This window comes from Danio rerio, chromosome 23 (genome assembly GCF_049306965.1).
Source record: "Danio rerio strain Tuebingen ecotype United States chromosome 23, GRCz12tu, whole genome shotgun sequence".
NCBI classification, from domain to species: domain Eukaryota; kingdom Metazoa; phylum Chordata; class Actinopteri; order Cypriniformes; family Danionidae; genus Danio; species Danio rerio.
The window spans coordinates 49,115,001-49,132,950 of record NC_133198.1 but is presented as its reverse complement, the minus strand read 5'-3'; the positions used below and the strand labels follow the sequence as shown (position 1 = coordinate 49,132,950).

Genomic DNA, 17,950 nt, shown 5'->3' with positions numbered 1-17,950 from the left:
ATAACTTTCTTGATCAGTGTTTCGCGGTATTTTCGCTTGCCGTTGTTGTCATGGTGAGGAGGAAATATGGCGTCAGATTCTAACAGACAGACGCCGAAACTCTTCACAACTCCACGGATTTATACATACTAATGCTGTTTAACGACAAAATTTTATAATAAACACAGATATTATAGCATGATATGTCTGTTAAGGGTGAGTTTGTGTTTTGTTTTATAAGTCATTGTTTCGAACTGACCGTTCGTCACTGCTAGAAACTAGTTTCATTCAGATCTCTGAGATTTTACTATACGCTAGTAACGTTAGCTTTTAGGTGTTATTTCTTTATTTTATTTGAGAAATTACTCTGTTTTTTCATATATATAGCCATATAGTTATATTTAAATGCAACTTTAAACTGTTTATGGTTGTCATTTTAATATATGGTATCATTTGCTGTTTTAATCATGTATATCCATCGTTCTGTCTTAATTTATAGTTGGCAAAACCATCAGAAACACTAATGTATACGTTACCGTTATAAGTTAGACGTTTGTCGTGTTTTTGGGTAAGACACCGCTTATAAATAGCGTGAAAATAAGCAATACTAATATCATACTAGTACTACTAGCAACTAATATCCCACCAACTTTAATGAAAATATTAACATTTGTTTGTTTGTTTATTACACGGGCTTGTTCTTGACTTTTTATTAGACTGGTGGAAAAATTCAAACCTATTCCTAAACATTTCTAAAAACTAAGCAGATGGTTATTGATTTTAGAGAGAGAACACAAAGCAAAACTCATCCCACATTTATTAATTGGGAGCAAATTCGGTTAGTTACAACTATAACGTTAAATATTTGGTTTAAAATAAGAATTTTAACACTGTAAATCCAAATACAGTTTTTGAGTTTTTAGTAATAAATAAATTGTAAAACCATTAGTATAATCTGTCTCTAGCTCAGTTGAAGTCATAATTATTCGCCCCCCTTTAAATTTTCTTTTTCCAAACATTTCCCAAATGATGTTGAACAGATTCAGGGAATTTTCACAGTATTTCCTCTAATATTTGTTCTTCTGGAGAAAGTCTTATTTGTTTTATTTTGTCTAGAATAAAAGCAGTTTTTAATTGTTTTAAACTCATTTTCAGGTCAATATTATTCGCCCCTTCAGCAATATTAGTGTTGGATTGTCTCCAGAACAAACCACTGTTATACAATGACTTGCCTAATTACCCTAACTTTACCCTAATTACCCTAGTGAAGCCTTTACATGTCACTTTAAACTGAATACTAGTGTCTTGAAGAATGTCTAGTCTAACATTATGTGCTGTCATCAAGGCAAAGAGAAAATAAATCAGTTATTAGAGATGAGTTATTAACACTATTATGATAAATTGGGAAAAAAATATACAGGAGGTCTAAAATAAACTGTACTGAGAGTTAAACTGTACATTTTTTTCATCATGAAAATGGTCATGGAAACTGACATAGCAAATAACTGTTCATGTACAGCGTCTCTGTTGTTTTTGCAGATTTGGGAACTGTGACCTCACTCTGACCTCATGCCCACTCAGCCTCCCGCCGCCGTCTGTCCACATCATGGCGCTCGAGCCAAACGTAAAGACCCGGTTTCCAGCATTCGAGCAGCTCGTCCGCAAACCGTGACCCCGTCTGCGCAAAACACAGAAGAGGACATTAGCAGGTTCGTCTTAGTGTTTCTGACACGCTTCTCTCACATGCATGCACTAGAGCTGGCCAATATTACAAAAATCTCTAAACATCATATACAGCTGAAAGCAGAAGTTTACATACACTGTATAAAAGGCACATAACCATTTAAATAAAGTCAGATGTTAACGTGACTAAACCTTTTCTCCTTTAGGTCAGTTAGGATGATCACGTGTTTCTGTTCTGCTTAACAGCAGAATAATGAGAGAGAGATTGTTTGAGAACATTTGAGAACTTTTCTTGTTAGTCAAGTTTACACACAATAAGATTATTCTGCCTCTGGAAAAGCTCTGATGATGATGTCACGGTTTTGGAAGTTTCTGATTGGCTAACTAACAACATTTGAGTTAATGTGAGGCACAACTGTAGAATAGTATTGAAGGAAGAGCTCAAACACACTGCTTCCTTCTGTGACAACATGGAGAATCAACAAGCCACAATCAACAACAAAGCCAGATTACAATTAGCTAAACTATACTGGGGAAAGACTGATGTTTGGAGACATGTCCTGCGCTCTGATGGAGCTAAGATTGAACTGTTTGGCCATAATGAGCAGTGTTACATTTGGAGGACAAAGAGGAAAGCGCACAAGCCTAGAACACCATCCCAACTGTGCAGTATGGGGGCGGCAGCATCATGTTGTGGGGCTGTTTTGCTGCAGGAGGGACTGGTCCACTTCACAGCATAGATGGCATCATGAAGACAGAACATTAAGGAGAAATACTGAAGCAACATCTCAACACATCAGCCAGGACATTACAACTTGACCACAAATGGCTCTTCCAAACAGACCATGACCCTAAGCACACTGCCAAATTGATTTAAATGTGCTTTTAGGACAACAGAGTGAATGTTTTGGAGTGGCCATCACAAAGCCCTGATCTCAATCCTATATAGAATGTGTGGGCAGAGTTGAAAAAGCTTGTGTGAGCGAGACAGCCTACAAATCTGACTCAGTTACAGCAATTCTGCAGGAGGAATGGGCCAAAACTCCTGCAAACTATTGTGAGAAGCTTGTGGAAGGAGACCCAAAACATCTGACCAAAGTTACACAGTTTAAAAGCAAAGCTAAAAAATACCAAGAAAATGCGTGTAAACTTCTGACTGTCTAGAAATTAATAAAAAATTATTAAAAAAATTATAATTCTCTCATTATTCTGGCATTTAGCAAATGTAAATCATTTAAGTAATCCTAATGGACCTAAAATAATAAACGTTTAGTCTGATTTACCATCAGACATTTAAAAAACAAATGGTTTTGTGCCTTTATTAGAGTGTATGTCAACCTCTGGGTTCAACTGTTGGTCATTTCTGCTGAAGACAACATTATTAGCCCTCCTGTAAAATTTTTAATTCTTTTAAAATATTTCCCAGGTGTTGTTTAATGGAAAGAGGATTTTTTTCTTAGCACATTTCTAATCATAATAGTGTTAATAACTCATCTCTAATAACTGATTTATTTTCTCTTTATCATGATGACAGTAATTAATGTTAGACTAGATATTCTTCAGGACACTAGCATTCAGCTTAAAGTGACATGTAAAGGCTTCACTAGGGTAATTAGGGTAACGTTAGGGTAATTAGGCAAGTCAGTGTATAACAGTGGTTTGTTCTGGAGACAATCCAACACTAATATTGCTGAAGGGGCGAATAATATTGACCTTAAAATGGCTTTAAAACAATTAAAAACTGCTTTTATTCTAGCCAAAATAAAATAAAACAAATAATACTTTCTCCAGAAGAACAAATATTAGAGAAAATACTATGTAATGTAAAGTTTCTGAATCTGTTCAACATCATTTGGGAAATATTTGAAGAAGGAGGGTGAATAATTCATTTTAAACTGTATGTATCAGGCTGAGAGGTGTGATGGAGCATCTGCAGACAGGCAGACGGGTCAGTGAGAGGGAGACGGGTGATGAGTTCAATCTTACTGCTGAGCTGAGGTGGAGAATTAACCAGCTGGAGAAGGAGAAACTGGACTGCACCTCCAAACACAATGAACAGGTGTGTCAGACTCACACACACACACACACACGCACACACACACACACACACACACACACACACACACACACACATAAACAACAGGTGTGTCAGACTCGCACACACAAACATACACTGGCAGATTTTATTCAAGCTGTACCTTGGTCATGTTATGGGCTGTTTACATATTAAAACACAAGGAAAGCTCGGGGCACGTCACTGTTATTACGGAAATGTGTATACTTTGTCTTGGACCCTAGGGCTACATTTGCATACACTGAACAAAACAGACAACACAAATCAACACAATCAACACATATATCATAAATTATATATTTAACAGTCTAACTGATGTAGGTAAAAACGATTTCTTAAGACAATTGTACGTATGTGTACACAGGCAGCCGATATCGTTTTCCAGAGGGCAGTGACTCGCACTCATAAAATAAACTATGCAAGGCTCAGCTAATATTTTAATAGCTACGTCAAGAACTGATTGCTCATAGAAAGATTCTAAGTATTGATATTCCCTTTTTCCTGTGTGTTAAAACAATGAACTTGTGCAAACTTGTGTGCAAAAAAATGAGATGCGAACAGCCCCTAATACCTGCTAAATCAATTAATTGATATATTATTATTTTTTTATTATTAGTAGTATTACGTAATAAAAAATAGCAAATAAGTTAAAAGTATACCTCAATTTTAACAGTCTACCTAATTCAGTATATTTTATATTGAATTAAATCAAATTAAAATGATTTACAATTAGTTACAATTAATTATATTTTAGTATTAATAGAAATGCATTATATATATATATATATATATATATATATATATATATATATATATATATATATATATATATATATATATTAGTGCTGTCAATCGATTAAAAAAAGTGACTAATTAATCACACCTTTTTTTTTGCAATTAATCGTGATTAATCAACGATTAAAATATGAACCAAAGTACAGACATTGCAAATATGGAAAATTATAATTATAATAAAGTATTGAATCCAAACAATTGCACTCATTGAAAAGTTGTGAGTTGAGAACATTAATTATAAAGTAGAAACAATTTTGCTCAGTCCTCCTTTACATTCAGTCAGTTGCTAAGACAGTCCTGTCTGTTGACATTATCGGGGGACAATGTGGACCTTTTCTTTTAAATGATGTGAGCTGAGAGTGAGAATAGGCAGGATCACAATCAGGAATACTGGATCAGCATATGCATTTCGGTGCCTAATTTTGTTGCCACGGGTGCTGTGACAAGGATGTAAGAAGCATCAAGCGGTACATTAAAGGTACGCATTGTCACACCAAAGCGCACACACACACACAACGTGCGCAGGACATCGCAGTAAGAGCGACTCCCTTCAGATTCAACATGCATGATCGCGTTCATCAAATTTGTTTAAACTAAGCGTTCTAAAGTATGGCTGTATTTCACAAGGATTCTGACACAACAACGCAAAGCATATGCTTTACAAAGCTTGTGTTCAATCGGGAAATACGTCAAACTTAATGAAACATTGGAGGGCTCATGCTAAAAGGCAGGGGAATGCACTGTCTTTGACAGCTCGCAACTTCATCTGCCACTTTCTAAGTTCATTTACATGGACACCAATACTCCGATTTTAATATGATTAAGATAACACACATATTGAAGCCTGGTTTATACTTCTGCGTCAAGTGACCGGCGCAACTCACGGCGCAGGCAACGTGCGCAGCTGTGCATTTATACTTCTGCGCGCTGTCTCCGTTGGTCTGCATTAACACTTCCGAAACGCTAGTGGGCAGTGAGGTGTAAATGTTCCTCTGTGTCGAGTTTCTTCGCTTCTGTTTTGCTATTCTGAACACTTCCTGGATGTACAAGATACTCAAACTCGCTCATTTTGAGGCAGGAACCGGCGGACGTGCAACAACTTTAACCATGAGGTAAACACAGAACAAAACTTTCCATCCGGGGCTCCTTTACGGGACTCCACACTTTTAAACAATCGCTCGCGCCATTCGCGCGGCTCTCGGTCCCGCCCAGACTCGTCGGCGCTAGCAAGCCGACCAATCACAGAGCTTGCGCTACTCGTTGTTTCGACGTGTAGTTACAATTTTTGAGAGGTGCACGTCAGTGACGCCGACGGCCACGGCGAAGGGCTATGCGTCAGCGCCGTAGCCTACGCCGGTGTTTGACGCAGAAGTATAAATCAGCCTTAAGAGTCGACCATGTAAGCAGCAAGTTTTTTAATTACCTTAAAGGACCACTAAGTCAGGAAATGTGGAGGTTTTTCTTTCCGTTCAGCATGCGGTATCAAATTCCATTAAAACAAAATTTGAAATTTAAAAATGAAACACCCGAAATTGCTTGAAATTCTGGAGGAAACGCTGATAGCCTGGTGATGCAACATGAATTATTTAATACTGAAACTTGCCTTCAAAAAGCGCTTCCTTGGTCTTATCCGTATTTATTTGCATGTTTAACACAAGTCGACCACAATAGAAAAAAAAAACTGCAATTTCGTTAACTGCATACATTTTTTTAATGCGTTAATTATTTCAAATTAATCGCATGCGTTAACGCACTAATTTTGACAGCACTAATATATATGAATAAAAATTGGAAAAACTAGATTGGTCGTAGTGTGTGTTTGAAATGGATTGCGTAATTCAGATGACATATGACATATTCCTTACTGTGCAGTGTGTGTGCGTGTGTGTGTGTACAGGTGTCTCAGTGTGAGGCTCAGGTCGCTCGGTTGCGTGCTCAGGTGGAGCGCGGCGAGGCGCATCGGCAGACGCTGGAGTACGATGTTGCAGTGGCGAGAAGAGATGCGGCGGCGGAAAGGAGAAACGCAGAGGAGAAGATCAACCAGCTGACAAAACACAATCACAGGCTGGACGGTACGTGTGTGTTTTTGCGCGTGTGTGTGTGTTTGTTAGGCCTATAGTCCTCACATTTCTGATGTTTATTAAAGCAGGGGTGCCCAAATTTGGTCCTGTAGGTCCGGTGTCTTGCAGAGTTTAGTTCCAGCCCCAATCAGACACACCTGAGCAAGCTAATCAAGCTCTTACTGGCTTACTAAAAACATCCGTGCAGGCTCTCCGGGACAGAGTTTGGGCACCAATGACTTGAAGGGGCCATTTACCCAAAGATTTAAATTCTGTCATTTACTCATCCTTCACCTCATCTGCTTGATTTAATTAATTTGTTTATATTTAATTAGTATTAATTGTCACAATATTAGTAATAATACAAATTCCTATAGTGTGTGTGTGGATGTGTGTGTGGATGTGTGTGTGGATGTGTGTGTGGATGTGTGTGTGGATGTGTGTGTGGATGTGTGTGTGGGTGTGTGTGTGTGTGTGTGTGTGTGTGTGTATGTGTATGTGTGTGTGTGTGTGTGTGTGTGTGTGTGTGTTTGTATATACACATTTTTTGTTTTGTTTTTTCAGTTTGAGTAAAACACATTGATTGTAATGAAATGTTTTTAGCATAAGACATTTTATTACATATAATGCATTTTACTCGTTACTTAAATATATAAAAATCACACCCACACAAATAATTAACTTGTCAGCTTACAACATGTTCATTTATAAATAAATTTACAACTACAATTTGGAGTTATAGTTAAGTAGGAAATCTCATTAATTATAATTCTTTACCTGTCTGTTCTGGCATTTATTTATTCATTTATTCTCTTCCTTAAAAAAAACATTTAAATGTTGTGTTTTATGTTGTGCTGTCAATCGATTAAAAAAAATGAACTAATTATTCACACTTTTTTTGAAAATTGATCGCGATTAATCACATTTAAAAGACTGAAACTTGTAATTTTGGCTATTTAAATGTAAAATTAATGTAAACGCAAGACAAAAACTATTTAAATTCAAATATAATGCTTTATTATAATTTTTGTTTTACTTGTAACACAGATTTCTTCATGTAAACAACAAACCCACAATAAACCATCAGGATCCTGCTTGACAGCCATATTAATTACAGAAATTAAAACACAGGCATGTTAATGACATTTGAATTTTAAAACAATCAATACCAATAACGAAAACATTGATTTCCAAGTTGGATTCTAAGTGGACTGCAAAAAAAATGCCAAAACACAGACATTGCAGATATGAATATATGGATAATGATAAATTATAATAATAATAAAGTATTGAATACAAACAATTGTACTCATTGTAAAGTTGTATCGCTGTGAGTTGAGAACATTAATTATAAAGTAGAAACAATTTTTCAAATTTTTGTCAGTTGCTAAGACAGTCCAGTCTGTTGACATTATCGGGGGACAATGTGGACCTTTTCTTTTGAATGATGTGAGCTGGGAGTGCAACGCAATCTCACGGCAATTCGTAACTTTTTGATTTAGTGGCTATGGACAACAATGTTTAGGCAGGTTTGTTGCTAAAAAACGCACGCACGGTCACAGACACACACAAAGACAATGAATGCTGCAAAACACAGCCATTGACGTCCATAGTATTTTTAGTTTCTTCTATGAATGTCAAATGCTGCATTTTCCCCCAGAATTCTTCAGATTGTCTTGTTTTGTGTCCATTAGAAAAAAGAAACATATAAAAAAACCTAACATCTGAGTGTGAGTAAATGGGGAAATTGTCATTTTTGGGTGAACTATCCCTTTAATCAAATGCCAAGACATTTCTCATTATAACAATTCTGGAATATATAAAAACCCATTTTAAGATGAGCATTGTGCGATCCTGATATTAAGCATCTGTGTGTGTAGTTCTGAGCTCAGAGCTCCGTCAGAGAGTGTCAGATCTTCAGAGGTCTTTAGAGATAATGCAGAGAGCCAGAGAAGATGACCTGCAGGGCCTCCAGGCGGAGCTGCATGAGAGAGACCGTCTGCTGCTGACTGCAAACGCTGAGATTGACCGGCTGCAGGACGAAAAAAGCCCACTAGAGGCACTCATACAGGTAAACATGGCATATTTTATTCAGTCATTTATTCATTCGTCTTAGTCACTTTATTCATCAGGTGTCGCCACAGCGGAATGAACCACCAACTATTCCAGCATATGTTCTACACCGCTTCAACCTCTTCCAGCTGCAGCCCAGTACTAGGAAACACCCATACACACTCATTCACTCACACGCTCATACACTACGGCACCAATTTAGTTAATCAATTCCCCTATAGCGCATGTGTTTGGACTGTGAGGGAAACCAGAACACCCGAAAGAAACCCACGCCAACACAGGGAGAACATGCAAACTCCACACAGAAACACCAACTGGCCAATCCAGGACAAGGATTGGCGACCTTCTTGCTGTGAGGTCACTGTGCTAACCACTAAGCCACTGTGCTGCCATGACATGTTATTATGATATTATTAATGTATTTGTAGCGTTAAATTAGTGTTGTGTGTTTGTTTTAACAGGAACAGAACGACACTCTGCATCAGCTGAAATGTGAAATGGAGAGAATGAAGAGAGACGGAGAGAGAGACACCGAGAAACTGAAGCGTCAATCTACTGAGCTGAGCCGCAGCACCGAGAGAGAAGAGAAACTGCGCTCTGATCTGGAGGTGATTTATTATCCTCTGCTCACAGTGTGCTGGATCCCACAACAGGGTTTCACACCACACGGACACTGTTTACACCTGATATTAAAGTCTGTGTGAACAGGAAGTTGCTGAGATTTTTATTTCAGTATGTTGATGTACTTTCTACTCGAGCGGAATATTGAGTAGGGGCGGGGTTTTCTGTTTGTGCGTCATTAGCCCCTTTCACACAGTGATACCGGTAAATATCCGGAAAATTTCCGGAACGACTTTACCGGTAAATCCAAAAAAGGGCTGTTCACACAGGCGAGGACGTTACGGAATTTTTACGGAAAAGAGCGTTCACACATCCATCACAAAATGCCGGTAAATTCTGACATCATTAACCAGAAATGACCTCTAAATGGCTGCGCTTGTGTTTGTAAACATTTGACTACATTACAAACTCTGTGGATGGATCAGTATTGAGTACAACTCCAGTGAAAACATATAGAGGAACACTTTCGCATGTCGAGATGTTCATGATATGTGTGTGTGCTGGCGCTATGGGCGCTCACAGGCACACGCAAAGCTTGAAGGTAAACAAACAACGGATTATCATAAACATTTTATCGATAATTATTTACACAGTTAGCATTAAGAAGAAACCTATAAACGTGATCTGACTAACATATAGCAGCTAAATGTGTCTGGAAAAGTATTCAAAGGCTTTTATTCTCATAAACCGCGCGCACGTGAATGCGTCTGACTGTTCTGATTGGCTAAAGCAGACGTCTCACGTCATCACGTTCTAGACGTGGACGCGCTCTTTCCAGCAATCTTCCTTCTGCATTCACACAGCGCAGCATTCCGACAAATTACTGGTAATGTTACATCTTCTCTTTCCGGAAAACAGCCAGAACCAATTTACCGGTATTTTTAAAAAGGGCCTGTTCACACATACACACCTTTCAGGAAAATTGCCGGTAATTTTCCGGAAAGGTCTGTATGTGTGAAAGGGGCTATTGTCTCATAGCAAACTAATAGTAAGCAGTGAAGTATTCACATTAAAATATTCACTTAAATACTGCATTATTTTGAAATTACATTCACTATTAATAGCATACTTCCACAGATACTTCCAGTTCTTGATTCTGATTGGGTAAAAGTGTGGTTGAAGCTTTTGTTGATTACATACTGTTAATCCTTTTGCTTGGCAGCCTTAAAGGTCCCATGAAGTTTACTAGTTAGAGTAGTGAATGAGTGAGACTGGAAGTCTTGACACTTTTCAGTTAACAATGGCTACTCTGCTCCTTAGTGAATAATAAAGTGGATAGGTCATGGTAAAGTCAGGCATTTAGACATTTTGCATAGAGTGGGAACCAGGGGTGTTGCTAGACATAAAGCTCTACTTGGGCACGGGTCTCCCAACAACAACAACAAAAAATGTTTACCCTTATATAAGTTGCTACATATACATATTAAAAACTACATAAAACACATATAAAAATAACATCTTTATTATGGGATTACCACTCTTAATTACCCACTTAAACTCTGCTAACCCGATACCGGGTCCGTGACGTCATCGACTTTCGCTTTCAGATTTAAAGGGCTAGCATTGCACCAGACCCCCGTAAGTAGTTTCGTTTGAAAGTGTAGAATATATATTTTATGCACATATGCATCACTTTGGTTTTTATTCTACTGTACAAAAGTTATTTACACTTAAATACACAGTATTTTGCACACCCAAGCTGGGGATTGAACATTAGTTCATTTTCCTATTTTTCATATGACACATGTAGAAGTTCTAGCTCAAATGAAAGCTCTTGCCGGTGCTCATACTAAGATCTAGCGTTCTTTATACTGAATTATATTCACATATCAAACAGTTGTTAAATGAATCGTGGTGTTTCCATGACACAGAAGTGAAAACAATACATTTATGATCAATAAGCAGCCCCAGATAGCACAGACAGCCGTCATCTCTCACCTTATGCTGTGCACTTCAGGGCCATTCTCCTCTGTTTTTGAGCTGATGTGCATAAGTAATCCTGTTATATGTCTGACGTGGTCCAAACACAGTGAATTATGTTTGATCAAACAAAAGAATAGTGAAATATGAAAGCAATGATCGCTCCCTGTGGCTTGTACAGCACCTCTCATCAGTTGGAGTACAATAACTTCTGCATAGATTATGGTGGAGACATTTTTCTTTTGTCCTATGATTACAGACATGTGCAGGAGCCACCAACATTAATTACAGCACGCTAGACCACACACAACCTAAAAGAGACACTTTCACATTTGAGTTTATAAAAAAAAAAAATACAAAAAGTGCCTCTTTATTAGGTGTTTGTTATAACAGACAACATATACAGATATTTTACACACTTTCAGTAGTGTTTTATGAAAATTCAAAGGGTTTTCTTTAAAATGATCCCAGATTTTTGCATTTGCACCTCTGCATGTGGATTTGGGAAGCTTTTAAATTTGGGTAGGCAAAATCCAGGCGGAAATCCCCAAATAGCAGCAGAGTTTAACTGGTTAATACATTACATATAGAGTCAATTGTAACTCAAAGCATTTACTGGGGCACATTTTGACTCTTTTAAAACTGAGCACAGCTTTCTGTGAGGGTTGGCTTCAGGGATAGGCTTGGGGAGGGCACTAGATAAAGCAGTTTGTACAGAATTGTGAAATTGAACTATGGAAATTGATAGAATGTCCCCACAACTCATAAAAAAACAAACCTGTGTGTGTGCAGGCAGCTCTGCAGAAGGTGAAGGTGCTGGAGCAGAGTGTGGAGTCTGAGCGGACCGCACACCTGCAGTCCAAATTCAGCTCCGAGATCATCCAGGTAACTAGACATAAACCGCTATCAGATTCTGATGGTATGATGACCTTGGGTAAAAATATCACGGTATTGTGATTACTGCTCTAAAATAAGCTCTTTTTAAATGTTTGAGTAAAAAAACAACAACTTCCCCCTCCTGTGAATGCATTATATTTTATTTTAAGAAATGTTTATAATATTTTGGAGCAGTAAATGTGTTAGGCTGAGTAATTAAAGTAAATCATTGGATTCTGCTGTCTTATTAGTTTCAGAAACACAGATTTCTCCACAGCTTGAAAAAGACATCTATGGAGAGGTTTCTTTTCTGTGGATATACAGTAACGCCACTGCACTGTTCAGGGGTCCGTTCTTCGTAGCTCGGTTAAATGATCTAAGATGATTTGGCAGATCCTGGATCTTTTAATCTTGATAACTGATCTCTCGCTAATTTGGTTCTTCAAACGAGTTCGCGAATCAGATTAGGATGTCCGGATGAACTGATCTGAGATCGCTGCGTGTGTTGTGAAGGACAGATCTATCGATCCTCGAAATCATGATCAGCAATGCAACGATTAGCTGACGGCACAGCAGCGTAATGACATCATCTGATTAATATTCAATTATCCATGTGAGCAAAATGACGGAAAATTAGCAGTAAACGGCTTGTTAAATATGACACGCAATAACCTTCCACATTTGTCATGAGCTGCAGGCTTTACACTTTCATGTGTCAAGAGTATTCATCATGTATTTCAATGCAAATCAATGTATTTACTTCTACATTTAGAGAAGATTTTCTTTATTATAGTTGCCGTTTTTTAATTGGTGTAAAGAATAACTGGATGTTTACAAAAGCATTTTCATATTGGTAAAGGCGTCTGCAACTTTTGTGAAGCATCAAATCACTGACATATTAACTATCAAAACATGTTTATGACTGCATAAATGTATTATTTCTTTAAACAAAGTCACATATTCTGCATTTCTATTATACACAATTTGTACTAAAGCGATCTAAAAAGTTCATATCAATAAGTTTTCTCTTTGCACCACCAGGTGGCAGTCTTTGTACTTTCATTTCGAGGGTGCAGATTGCAAACGTTTTATTAATATGTATAACTTTATTTATTTTATGACTATAACTTTATATATATAGTTAAAAAAATTTGTACCATTTTCCCAAGTGTATATAACTACTACTGTAAGAAAATATCAGAATTCGGAGTATACTTTCTGTATTATCTTTGCTTGAACTGAGCCGATCTAATCCTGTTTATATGAATTGAACCTGCTCCCGATCAGGTTTGACCTAGAAGAACTGTTGCCATGACAACAACTCTCGGATCAGCTTTGAAGAACGAAACGATCCTGGATCATGTCAAATCGTCAATATCCAAATCCAGCTAACTGAGTAATCCACGTACGAAGAACGGTCCTCTGCTCTGCAGCATGCTGGATGTTGGAGCACAAGAGATGTGTTTTTCAGACGTTTGCTGAATCGTGTGATGACCAGTAGCTTTTGATGTAGAGGCTCCTATTCTGCTTTAGATACTGTTGCCCTAAAAAACTGAATAAAAACATGTAAAAAAACGTACATATACTGTAGGAATAGTATAAAGGAAAAGTTTAGCAGTTTTAAAACCTTCATGCATTCATTCATTCATTCATTCATTCATTTTCTTGTCGGCTTAGTCCCTTTATTAATCCAGGATCGCCACAGCGAAATGAACCGCCAACTTATCCAGCACGTTTTTACGCAGCAGATGCCCTTTCAGCCGCAACCCATCTCTGGAAAACATCCACACACACACTCATTCACACACACTCATACACTACGGACAACTTAGCCTACCCAATTCACCTGTACCGCATGTGTTTGGACTGTGGGGGAAACCGGAGCACCCGGAGGAAACCCACGCTAACGCAGGGAGAACATGCAAACTCCACACAGAAACGCCAACTGAGTCGAGGATCGAACCAGCAACCTTCTTCCTGTGAGGCGACAGCACTACCTACTGCACCACTGCGTCGCCCTTAGTTTTAAAACCTGACTTTTCTAACCTGACTTTTCTAAACCGGTTATCGTCCCATACTAGGTAACACACGTGTGTATATAAGTGTGTGTGTTTGTGCTTGTGTGTGTGAGAACAGATGCGTTTGAGAGATCTGGAAGATGCTCTGGAGGTGGAGAAGAGCACTCACACTGAGGTCTCGTCCAGTCTGGAGCTCTGGAAGCAGAAGTGTGTGGAGGTGGAGCGATCAGTGGCTCACGAGAGGGAAAAATCACATCACATGAGCCTGAACATCACGCAGTAAGATCAAACACTCCAGCCTTCATTTCAGCTTTACACCACAGCCCGTCGTGCTCTGTGGGAGTTGTGGGAGTTTATTAGTTATTGAGTCTATTTGTTTACATATGTAAGTGTGTGTAAATATATATGTGTTCAGTTTTTATGTTAAATTCAGTCATTTGATTAACTAATATGCAAATTTGGGTTTGAGTCCGGGCTGGGTCAGTTGGTGTTTCTGTGTGGAGTTTGCCTGTTCTCCCCGTGTTGGCGTGGGTTTCCTCCGGGTGCTCCGGTTTCCCCCACAGTCCAAACACATGCCCTATAGGGGAAATGATTAACTAAATTGGCCGTTGTGTGTGTGTGTGTGTGTGTGTGTGTGTGTGTGTGTGTGTGTGTGTGTGTCTGTGTGTGTGTGTGTGTGTGTCTGTGTGTGTGTGTGTGTGAGAATGGAAGGGCATCTGCTGTGTAAAACATATGCTGGAGTAGTTGGCGGTTCATTCAGCTGTGGTGACCTGTGATGAATAATTAAACTTAGCCAAAGAAAAATGAATATGCAAATGCATATTTGATTTATTTACAGTAAAGTCAGTACGGCACTATTTCTTTCCTTTTAGTAGAGATATGATATGAGAGACTTGCTTTGTTTAGCAAACAAGTGGATTTAATTGGATTTGCATTGTAACGCTTCAATTAAAGTTGCGTTATATTTTATTTCATGTTTTATTTACTACACTCCCAAAAGTATTCAGCATAAATCTGCAAATCTTTTTACAAAATTAAGTGCAGAAAATATAAACATTTTATTGCCAGGATGACAGTACATTATAGTGCATAATCATTACATTATAACAACCCATAATTTCTCAATTCAAATGTGAGAAAAAGCTGGATGAATTTTGTAATCAAAATCATGGATGTGTTGTTGATGTTTTTCAGATTAGAAAAGGATCTCCTCACCATGAAAACGGACCTGACTGCTCAGCTGGAGAAGGAGAAAGCTGCATCCGCTGAGCTGATTGGTCAGTTAGAGCAGGAGAGGGCGGAGTCGGAGCAGCTGTCAATTAAACTGCAGGAGCAGGAGAGGGCGGAGGCAGAGCAGCTGTCAATCAAACTGCAGGAGCAGGAGAGAGTGTGGAGCGAGAGACAGCAGGAGGTAACACACACCTTGTATTATTGGGGATATTTGGTTTTACGTATTAGGAATGAAATGTGCTTATTGTTATATACTGTTGAAGGCAAACCTTTTTGAAATTTCTGTGCGATATAAATTATTTTTCACAAGTTATTTTTAAAAGCAAGGATAATTTTCACATTTTTTTCAGGATAAAATCTTATTTATTGTAGTTTGTTTGGAATGAAACTTGAAAATAAAACATTTTAAAATATATTTATTTGTATAATTATAATTAGTTTGGAGTATTTAGTCTTAATAAAGCGCAATTTTATGCCACTGAGATGGTTTTATTTGATTGTCTCTAGTTTCTCATCTCAGTCTAGTGATTTCCAATAATATTTTTTTGCATTTCCATGTGTTTTACTACAGTTTAAAATAAATCAACTGCTAAATACTTATTTTTTCTCTTTTATTTAGCACTCTTGTTCATTTTAGACTGTCTGTCTGTTTGCGTGTGTGTGTGTATGTTTGTTTGTTTGTTTGTGTGTGTGTGTGTGTGTATGTATGTGTGTTTTAGGTGCAGGAGGCTCTTGTCCGTGTTCAGCAGTCCTATGATGGTGTATTGAGTGAAATAGATCAGGTTGTACAGCAGTATCAACAGCAGGGGGCGACACACACTTACAGCACCGGTCAGCATTGATTTAACTACACATTAACACTGTTATTACCCTGTTTATCACAGTAAGCTGTTTGGCACGTTCTCTTTTGTATAAAGTGATGTAAAATGGACTTGACTTAGGAGTGTTTTCATATCTGTTTGTTTGTGTTTTAGGTCAAGGAGGAAAATGCAACCCATTGGACAGCCTGCGACAAACACTACACTACTACAGCACACAGGTACAACACACACACTCTAAACTGCATTCTGGTGTTGTGCTGTAGCTTGTAGTGTTGAACAGAAACTGTGATTAAGGATAAACTAATGTGTGTGTCTCTGTGTAGTTGCAGGAGTCTGTGATAGTGATGCAGAAGATCAATCATGAGAGCAAACTGAAGGATGAAGCGGTCACTGATCTCCAGAGGAACATCCAGGTGTGTTTGAGTTGAGTGTGTGTGTGTGTTTGTGAGTTGCACATCATTGCATTCATTTTTCTGCCATACACATATATTGCGATATTGATTGTAATTTTACCGGATTAAATTAAAAGCTCTATTTGGAAATTAATTATTTAAGATTCTCACACAGTAACAGCCGTTAAAAACAAACAAATGCAAATTCTAAATTGTCTGCTTGTGTTTGTCTGCAGGAGTGTGAGGCTCGCGGAGCGTGTGCGAATGAAGAGCTGAAGCGTTTGCGCGTGTGTGTCGCAGACGCCGCTGCTGATCTGCGCAGACTCACCCAGCAGCTTCAGGAGGAGAAAGCACAGCATGCGCACACACATGCTCAGATGAACACGCTGCAGCAGCAGCATCACTCTGAAGACCAGGTACTGCGTCGTCTAGTTTATCATCGTCATATAATAAATACAGTCTTTCTGGAATAATCAATATTTAAAATTTAGTTCAGAAATTGAAAGTCATAGAATTTAATTATTATTTATTTTCTGAGTTATGGAATATCTCAGATTATTGTGATCTAACATGATTGATTTGCCAGCGAATTGTCCCAGTTTGTGACATTTCTGTAAAACTATACACAGATTTACATATCTTACATATTGTTACATGCACTCAGCGGCCACTTTATTAGGTACACCTTACTTGTGCCGGGTTGGACCCCTTTATCCTTAAGAACTGCTTTAATCCTTCATGGCAGAGAATCAACAATTGCTGGATGTGGCAAACAGTTACCTGCAAACTCCATCCCACAGACTTTTCATATCAGACTTGAAGCCAACGGAAGTCTTTTATCCACTCTTGGAAAAGTGTAGATGGTGGATTAACATTCAGCACATGATCACTAGTAAGATGTGTCATTATTTGTAACTTTAGATGGTTTCTAAAACACAATCTGTCAGTGTTATCTTCATTCTCATCTTCAGCGCTTACAGTTTTTCGTGGTAGGAGCTCTCTCTGTCATCCCAAGCCAGAAAGCATTGACTGAGTGATTGACAGCTGATATTTCAGCGCTAGAGCAGTGGTGGGCCAATAAGAAGAGTGTGAAGGCGGGGCAAGCATTACAGACTTGGCTTTGTTTACTGCAGCAAGTTGACCTGACAACTGTTTTAAACCATTCCTGAGCGCTGCGTTTCGCGTTTCAAGTGCAGAGATGCATTCTGCGTGAATGTCTCCCAAATCCGTGCATGTGGTGAACATTTTGCAGTAAAAACTGGTCGCACACAACAATTTTATTCACTCGCACACATGCTCCCAAATATATTTTGAGGTCGCATAGATAAATTTTCAGGCGCATATGCAACCAAAATGGTCGCAATTTCGAGCCCTGCCCTGTATACACTCTGAAACTGATCCTTTTTAG

At 38.3% G+C, this 17,950-nt stretch overlaps 1 protein-coding gene across 3 annotated transcripts in view; it reads left to right on the top strand.

Annotated features, from left to right (window-relative positions):
- Window positions 1-38: 38 nt before the first annotated feature.
- The window catches only part of ccdc171 (coiled-coil domain containing 171), a 46,095-nt gene continuing 28,183 nt past the window's right edge, over window positions 39-17,950 (top strand). The window contains exons 1-13 of one of the 3 annotated variants that reach the window (XM_001336247.9): window positions 39-195; window positions 1,519-1,688; window positions 3,571-3,721; window positions 6,429-6,603; window positions 8,472-8,662; window positions 9,126-9,272; window positions 11,998-12,090; window positions 14,218-14,378; window positions 15,294-15,510; window positions 16,049-16,160; window positions 16,304-16,368; window positions 16,474-16,563; window positions 16,779-16,958. In XM_001336247.9, the coding sequence (XP_001336283.5) occupies window positions 1,549-1,688; window positions 3,571-3,721; window positions 6,429-6,603; window positions 8,472-8,662; window positions 9,126-9,272; window positions 11,998-12,090; window positions 14,218-14,378; window positions 15,294-15,510; window positions 16,049-16,160; window positions 16,304-16,368; window positions 16,474-16,563; window positions 16,779-16,958 (1,722 nt within the window). In that variant the 5' untranslated portion in view covers window positions 39-195; window positions 1,519-1,548. Of the gene's footprint in view, window positions 196-1,498; window positions 1,689-3,570; window positions 3,722-6,428; window positions 6,610-8,471; window positions 8,663-9,125; window positions 9,273-11,997; window positions 12,091-14,217; window positions 14,379-15,293; window positions 15,511-16,048; window positions 16,161-16,303; window positions 16,369-16,473; window positions 16,564-16,778; window positions 16,959-17,950 lie in introns of all 3 variants that reach the window. The other 2 variants (XM_073939474.1, XM_073939475.1) reach the window with 2 other exon arrangements.